This window comes from Oncorhynchus keta, chromosome 10 (assembly GCF_023373465.1).
Source record: "Oncorhynchus keta strain PuntledgeMale-10-30-2019 chromosome 10, Oket_V2, whole genome shotgun sequence".
NCBI lineage: Eukaryota > Metazoa > Chordata > Actinopteri > Salmoniformes > Salmonidae > Oncorhynchus > Oncorhynchus keta.
In genome coordinates this window covers 26,118,356-26,126,942 of record NC_068430.1, presented here as the reverse complement: position 1 = coordinate 26,126,942, position 8,587 = coordinate 26,118,356, and the positions used below count along the sequence as shown (strand labels likewise).

Here is an 8,587-nt window from a genome sequence, read left to right as displayed (position 1 = left end):
CTTGTAAATGCATCAATTTTGGGTGATCCTGGTCGTGTAGATGTTCTCAATTGTTGACAGTTGATTAATGCGCTCTTGTGTTGGTAATCTCTCTCGCTGTTTTACATGTGCACGCAGTAATGAGCTCCGTTGTCAATGAACGTGTTTCTAGAAGCGAAGCTGGTTGCTCTGATGCGTGAGAGGTATGTGCAGAGAAAAGGGCAACGCTGCTGCCTTTAGGTTGTTTACTCCAGTCCCCAGCACTCTTTTCTCCGGCTTTGGACAAGACGGACACTCTTGTGCATAGCCCTGACGCGTTTCTACACACAAACATTTATTTTGAGAAACTCGCACCATTCGCATTTTCCCATCTATAGACTATTCCCTAACAAAGATGGATGAATGGATACTGAAATTCAATGTAGGCTGAGTTGTAAAGATTGTTTATACAAAACAAACCAAACCTGTTGTTATAAGACGTAAAAACAAGTAACATTGGCAACACTGTAATGATTATTCTGCCCATCAATCCAATATGATTGTAGGTGTGGACATGTTCCAGGTTGTCCGTGCGAGGGGATGCCAACTTGATAGCGTTTCCTATTGTTTAATTGGGCATAAATGACCCCGTAATATTCTAGCTGTTATGTTTGTGTGTGTGATATTGATTATGATATTTTTCTGCATATGCTAACCCCCTACCTGCAACTCATTGACTGTGGTCAATTAAACTGTATTATTTGATGAAGCTTTGGAATGTTTGTATAGAAAAATTGCTTATTGTCTATCCTACGTAGGCTAATTAAAATATGAGAATAATTAGGCCTAACGAAAGTACATTTGAGAATATTTGTTATTCTTCTGATAGAACAATTAATTCATACACTTAATAACATTTATGACGCAATGTGACGTAGCTTTCTTGAATTTCTATTGAAAACTCCGTAGCCTAAACTGGAATTACGCACAATCAGTGTCTGGCACTACACATGATTGTTCAAATGTTCAACGCCTACAAATACAGGTAGAGTGTGAAATATATAAATATTATTCCTAGAGCCTATATGTTGAACAATAATGTGAGCCTTTAGTGCTATATAAAAGTATTGGTCGATGTGACAACAGCAAAATATAATTTAACTGACAATATAACAATGATTTTTGAAGAAAAAAAACACACTAGTTGGTATATTCTGGTCTTTGAATGAGCTTTTATGTGAACTAGCAGGACCAGGGTGGACAAGAGGTGAACAGGCCATTCAACTGGTTATATTAGCCTTCTAACCGGTCCCTGGGCATGGTGCATAATTATTAAACGTTCTAATTGGTAGACCGAGATTTGTGAGCACGCGCCCGTCTCTCGTCAGAATTTCTGTTAGCCGCAAGGATAATATTGTTCCAGGAGCCGTGTGCAGAATACGTTATCCTTTATTAAAGTTGGACAGAGCTGGATGATATGGCCCAAGTGCTCTATTATTCATATTCTGATGAACACGTATATGCGCGGAAGCCTACCATCGACGGCGTTTAGCTGATTAATGTAATTCGCATTCAAGAGTCCATGTTATATCTGATCATTTGTACCATTACACGGAAGTCAAGTGTAGCATCATCAGACGTGTCTCTTTGTCTGGCAAAAAGTGCTTAAACTGAATTTATAGCTACCAATTTAAAGTGGAGGTGTATAATGCTACACAGGCCTACTTCTCCCAACCAAGTAACAGGAGCCATGTATTATTGGCGTATAAACCCAGACTAGCCCACACACTGGTGCTAGTAAAACAGCTGCTTGCTAATCTTTTTTTTGTGAAAAAGCAAACATCTGGATATTTGAGAGGATGAAATGGCCTATAGGCTTATCAGACCGATCACTGTCTTCGCAACTGTTTTTTTGGCATAGGCTACATTTAAATTGATTTGAAAGAAGGCTGAAATATCAATACAATTCCGTTCTGATATGTTATAGGCCTTTTCAAATCATTGACTAACCTACTCCTATATACATTTAGAGTAGGCATATTTTTCTCAAAAACCTAAACATTTTCGATAGCATTTTATGTACGATACACTTTTTATTTCCTATTAATAAAAGGCAACTGTTGAAACTGTTAAACAATTCAATTTTATGCATAAGTTATGTTGATGTATAAAACGTTTTATCCACATATAGGTTACAATGTAGTTGTATGTAGCCTACATTGTAATGTATACAAATGCGCCCAAGGTAAAACACTTTTAAATAACATTTTATTTTAATTATTTACAATTCGATTTTCACACGTTATGCAATAGAAGAAAAACAACACGTCCTCCTGAATTTCCCCATGGGTTGAGCAAATAGTAATTTTCTTCTTAAATGTTTATAACATTAATTCATTCACTCACGGTCAGATTTACTGCACTGCTGCAACAAAGCAAAATTCCCATCCTCATTATTATAATTTTAAAATCGAACAAAACCTAAAAAAAAAAAAGAATTTGCTTTTCATCAGGCTATCAAGTCGTCCCAATGTTTATTTTTTATGCTTTATAGGTTCCCTTCTTTTAACTATTGTATTTGATGTTTTCATCACTCACTGAAAACTGGAGAAACAAATGCATTGAGAATTTGCGCTGGCGAGGCTTAATAACCTCTCAATTTAAGTGTGAAGGAGACTGTCCAAATCCAATGGAAAACTCAGCTTTCGGGTCCCCTGGAAGAATCGGTCGCCACAGATATAGGCCTACATGAGTTATTGTCGTGCAATTTCCTTATGTGTTTTTTCAGGTCAAAGTTTCTGCAGAAGCCTTTCCCGCAGGTTCCGCACGTGAAGGGCTTTTTGTCGTTGTGCGTGTGCATGTGAAAGGTTAGGTTGTAGACCTGATGGAAGGCCTTGTTACAGATGGAACACTTGTACTGTTTCTCTCCGCTGTGCGTCAATTTGTGGTTCTTGTAATTTCCTGAAATTGGGAAATGCAATTAATAAAAATTAACATCGCGAATAAAATGAACAGCATACAAGAAAGGGAACACATCTAGCTCCTTTTTCTCCTCAAGGTCAACAGTTCACAATTAAGTTACTCTTCACAAAGGCGCTCCATTCTACAGCCTTCATTAATCAGCGATTTGCATGTCGAAGTCAAGAAGTTGTCAAACTTTGTCACAATCAAACGCAACAGCAACTGAAAACGGTTGGATTATAAACCAGAGAAAGGTCTGTCTCTTGACCCATGTCGAATTTAAGAGTCTTGTGTGGAGAGTTAGTTAGTGTAAAGTGACATGTCCGATTTAAATTGACGCTTCAACATCATCAGAGGGCAGCACTGGGTATCAATAATACCAATAATATGGATATGCCTCTAAATATTGGGAATTGTGTGCCTTTGCTGTTCCCTTTGGATGTAATCTAGGCTACATTATCATGATGTTATAACTGGAATATATCATTACCACCATCATATAGCCTAGTTATTGTTATAAAAGCATTATTTTTTATTAATATTTGTCTGGGATATTCATTTCATGAATTTATAATGCAGGCTGAAAATAATATGATCTGGATTATTTTATTATGATTCTCTGGTGTTATATTAATCTCAAAACATATTAGTCTAGGCTAAAACCTATAATGCGGGTTTTTGTAAATATAGCCTACATTAGAGGACATATCCTGAATATCTTGACCAAGGTGTAAATAGTGATAATTACCTTTCTGATGAAATCCTTTCCCACAGAATTCGCAGACGAAAGGTTTGTACCCGGCATGGATCCGTATGTGAGTGTTCAGCGTCGAACTTCTGTTGAACGCCTTGCCACACTGGTTGCATTTATGAGGCTTTTCCTGATAAAGAAAAACAAAATATCTACATTATTATTATTTGTAAGCATTCCTCGAGGGAGTTTATAATATAGGCATATATAACTAATCAAGTTGTTATCGAGTGAAATACATGTTTCACCTGTGTGTGGATGATTTTGTGTCTGCACAACGTGCTGGCCTGACGGAATCCTTTCCCGCACACTTTACACACGAACGGCCTCGCGCCTGTGTGCACTGGCATGTGTCGTGTCAAATTATAATGGGCATTGAACACCTGCAGAAGAAGACAAACAAGCTCGTTTTCAATGTTATTGTATTTAATTTGTGAGAGGTTTTGATAATGAGAAAAAGACATGTCAGCTTCAATTTAATGTCCAAGTAAATAGGGTATGCCTATTATAATCTACTGCACAAAACATTTACAATAACTGATACTGCGTTATTGTCTATAGGAATACATGTTTTTTAAAAGGAAATGTAAGTGATTTGCATAGCAAATAATAAACAAACAAAACGAACAATAACAATTGCATCGTTATTATTTTTTTGCCATTCGTTATACTGAATGAAATGCTTTACCTTTCCACACACTTCGCAGGTGAAGTTTTTGGGTTTCCCTTCCGTGGAGCTGTTGTGCTTGCTATGCGCTTTCACTCCATTTTTCTCCGAGCTCAGGCTATGGTTCTCCTTCACTATCTGGTCGAGCTGGCCAGGGAGATGCTCCTTGTGTGGGTACTGAGGTGTCGGAAACTTTTCGGTGGAAGCGCTTGCGAGTTTGGCGTTCTCCAGCAGTAGCAGTTTCTGGTGCGCACTGAGAGAAGCTTGGGCTTGTGAGTTGGCCATGGCAGAGGAAAACAAGTGTCCGCTTAGCAGCTCAGACTGGTGATAAACAGAGTCCAGGTAATTGAAATAATAAAGAGAGCCGTTGGTGGGCATCGCCACTGCCTGGTGGATGACTTGGGGTTTTATCACCCTCCCCGGTAATAAAGAGTGCTTCAACCCCGAGTCAATTTTGCCACACATCCCACAGTTGGCTTTGCACATCGCCGCAGAAGTGCATAGTGTTCCTCTGAAATTAGCTTTCCAAAATTCGGAGTAATTCATCAGCGCCTTGGCTTGTAAGTCGTAGCTAAAAGGTTGTAGGGGGATCATGCACGGTATAGGTGAGCAGAGACCCAGCATCTTCATTCCCTCTGAAGTCTCCACTACTCGCCGCTCATCCAAGCGGACTTTTGGTTCAGAGGTCTTGGACATGATCCGTTCAATGGAGAAGGCCAGCGCCTTTGGTGCGGCGGACACTCCGTTCCTACCGCCATCGAGTCGTGGGACAGACATTGCCGTTCCCAAAGGGAGAGAACTTGACATTTTGTGTACCGAACTTGGTGTGAGCAGCAGCCGACCAGCCGTCCTGTCCTCGCCTTCTGAATTCCAGAAAAGACCGGACGCACATCAGTTTAATAAGCACCTTGGTATTACAATCTCACACATTTGCATTAAAATGGGCATCCCTGGAACAATAGCGTCCAGGGGTACCAGATTAATGCTCATTAGTACACACAAAATTAACAGAACATTACAGAGCTCGTTAAGGAAAAGAAAAGGGCAAAAAGCAGTTAGTTCATTCCTATTCAGCACCTCTGAGAATCTGATAGCAAATTTAGCGTCTGAGTCAATGTTGAAGTTTACCTTTTTGTAAAGCGACGACAGATGTATTCGGAGATAGCAGCGTGACTGCTCTGTCACATTTTGGAAGCGGACGTCTTCATCAGCGCGAGATCACTGTCTCTTGCATTTAGCTACATCACATGGACTAGCTCATATCAAGGGTGACAAGGAAACGCCATCACCAGCCCTGCCCCTTCTCCCGCCGCCCACTTATATACTGCCATGGGGTGGTATACATGACAGTTATTACAGATTATTATTATGTCTCCATCCTCAAATCCTCTGCTTATACCACCAGCCATTCTCTAATCGAATAACTATGCTTTAGTCTATTCCTTTCTCGAAAAAAATAAAAGATGAGGGCCATTTGATCATGTTCATTTGAACAATGTGTTTGTTATTATTTGTAAGCTACATGTTATTATTATTGTTATTATGCTATTGTTATTGTTATTTGTGGTATCATTTGTTTGTTGCTGATTGCTGTTGACAACAGTACTGGTTTTAGTAAAAAGGCCTAGCATTCGCATTGTATTCGATTTATTTCAGGCTACCATGTTTTGAATTTGAATATCTGTAAACATTAGGCTAAGTAGTGAATAAGATCATATAACACATTTTCTGATTGTACTGTATGCTTCTAATTAGTAAAATTCACAATTTATAAGTCCTTCAGAGGTTGTTTAACTTGATTAACAATAATCATTTTTTGTCCTCTGGTTTGACCAGACAAACTTTTCATTGTGAGTTGCTAATCCTTGGAGATGGAATAGTTTTTTTCCATGCTGGTTTATTACTATTTGTATAATTGTGAAGGTCCAATTTCCACCTGTTTAAAGAGCAGATTGCAATAGCAGAACCTCCCTCGGATCCTATTAAACGTTTTTCCTCCACCTATTCAGAAGAACCAATTTTCCAGAGCGATTCAGAGCTCAGCTCAGCCCGAAAAAAACTGCTCTTTCACTTTTAGCTACTAAAGCACTGCGTGGAACCTGGTTTTGTGTTTTTCTGAAATAAAAGAACGGATTAAGGGGGAAGAAAAGACTTAGCCTGGCCAGAGGTAGACCTTTAAATAAAAAGAGCTCTTTTTAAACCAGTATAAAAAGTTTGCTGGAATCCAGAGTTTTGTGTGCTTGTTACAATGACCAGTTGCCCTCTCCTCTTTTTTTCACAAGGACCAGCTTAAATTCATTTGTTTGCAGACGATTTTACCTGAGACTCACAACAAATGACTACAAAAATACATTCCTAAAGAACTTTGCAAGTTCACACACACAATTGCGCATTATGATTTCCTTTAGGCCTATTATTGGTTTGACAACGCATTGTTGATGTTTATTATGTAGACCATGCCATTCTAAAGTTTTCTCCCCTTATTACAAGGAATGTAAAGCCATCGAGTGTGGATAAGTTAATTTACATGTCCTTGACATAGTCTTTCTTAATGGGTGAATGTGGAAAATGGGAACTGAGATAAACTGCTTTTACTTCGACTTTGTTTCAAAGTTTAAACTGAGGGACAAACAGGTGTTTAGGATACTGACTTCCGTTCGTTTCTCTGCTCTTTTTGTATATGATTGTCATAAATTAAATGTATGTAGAAAATATACGAAAATAAGCCTTACATTTTCACAACAGTCTGTCTTTACTGATGAAAAAAAGGTATGTATTTCTATGTAACCAAGACCTGAATATGTAGGGCAATTATGCTACATCTTAAATCCCGTTACACACCTGCAACTTTAGCGCAGAAGGGTTTAAACGAGTCCCACTAATTCTACTCATATGTAAATGATGTAACTCTAATTTGAGTTTATTCAGGCCCACTACCGGCTCGTCCACACAATAAACATTGATCCTATTGCTGTAACCTCGACACACCACTCGGCATTAACACGTTCAGCAATTAGCTCGGGCATCGACTTAGGGGACTAGCTCTTGTCTCTCCTTTCCAAAGCAGGCAAGCAAACATGTAGCTTACACAATGCAGCTGTCCGGGACGCTGCATTTGCCTGACACATTTGTTTGTTTATTGTTTCCCAATCTATTACTGTGATACACTAGACCTATACTATATTTGGCAGTAAACAGTGGACTTGTTGTACTATCATGTTTTCCAAGTCTAATATAATTCAATGTACAGTATGTAATGTATACATTTTTTAAATCAGTAACTGCAAAGTTTATCCCGGATATAGTATACTCATATTCAAAGTAGACAGATTATTAGTTCACAATTATACGTATAATGCAATATTAAAAAGGTAAGGTGGTGGTAAAATGACAACAATAATAAAACACCTGTGCCAAGCTCATGATGCCAAATGTATGATGACATCTGCTAGCTGTTTGGCATCCAGGTTCACTCCAAACCTAATTCAATTATAGTGTACATTATAAACTCTTATCTCAAACCATGATTTTGAATTAAAAAATGAAGCAAAAAGGAATAAACAGCATTCAGAATCGCTGTTAAACCTATTGACTTATTAAATACATGTATATTTTCTCTTCAGTTTATACACACGCGTAAACTTACAGACATCCACGCTTCTTTTTATTAGTTTCAGTGACACACAGTGGAGGCAAAGTGTTGAGAACGCCTTGGTCCTGTTGACTCTGCAGGAAGTCAAGTCGAGAAGTTTCCAGAGCGACCTACCGCTAAGAGTTGGCCACGATGCCACAAGTGACCAGAGAACATGTCTCCTACTGAATCCTATACTGTAGTTGCTCGCAATTCTATAGGAATTTGTGTCACCTCTATGAGAATCCTATTGGAAACCTATTGGGCTACTTTTTTTTCCATATTGTAAAACAATCCCATTGGATCCTTTAGGTTTTTGATAACTCTTGTAAGTCTTGATAAGTCTCACCCCATGCACTCATTGAACTCATTAAATTATAGTTTGTTGTCATTTGTTCCAGTACAATAAAACAACATTAATTACATTTTCTTTGATTGGAAACAACAGTTCTATGTTAATTTTGGTTTTATTCACCACCACAATATGTCATTGATTCAACACAATATGTCAAGTTATTTGATTTGATTCTTGTTGTTGAACTAGAACTTACAACATGACATACAAGACTATACTGAATCAGTGGAGTCTCCTCAGTGAAAAATCAAATATTTAAAAAAA

The 8,587-nt window shown here is 38.2% G+C and overlaps 1 protein-coding gene across 1 annotated transcript; it reads right to left on the bottom strand.

Annotated features, from left to right (window-relative positions):
* Positions 1-2,209: 2,209 nt before the first annotated feature.
* Positions 2,210-5,610, bottom strand: LOC118389467 (fez family zinc finger protein 2-like). Its single transcript, XM_035779373.2, has 5 exons — positions 5,466-5,610; positions 4,359-5,200; positions 3,919-4,053; positions 3,668-3,800; positions 2,210-2,919 (listed from the first exon to the last, which is right to left on the bottom strand). The coding sequence occupies exons 2-5, from the start codon at positions 5,142-5,144 to the stop codon at positions 2,657-2,659; spliced, it is 1,317 nt and encodes a 438-aa protein (XP_035635266.1). The 5' UTR covers positions 5,145-5,200; positions 5,466-5,610; the 3' UTR covers positions 2,210-2,656.
* Between the last annotated feature and the right edge of the window lie 2,977 nt (positions 5,611-8,587).

What these genes read in the sequence shown, in the direction of transcription:
- LOC118389467 (XM_035779373.2), bottom strand. Translation starts at nt 5,144, where the DNA reads ATGTCAAGTTCTCTCCCTTTGGGAACGGCAATGTCTGTCCCACGACTC. An exon ending in ACAAAATCATCCACACACAG is followed by an intron (nt 3,801 to 3,918) that starts GTGAAACATGTA and finishes TTTCTTTATCAG; the next exon opens with GAAAAGCCTCATAAATGCAA. An exon ending in GAAAGGATTTCATCAGAAAG is followed by an intron (nt 2,920 to 3,667) that starts GTAATTATCACT and finishes TCCCAATTTCAG; the next exon opens with GAAATTACAAGAACCACAAA.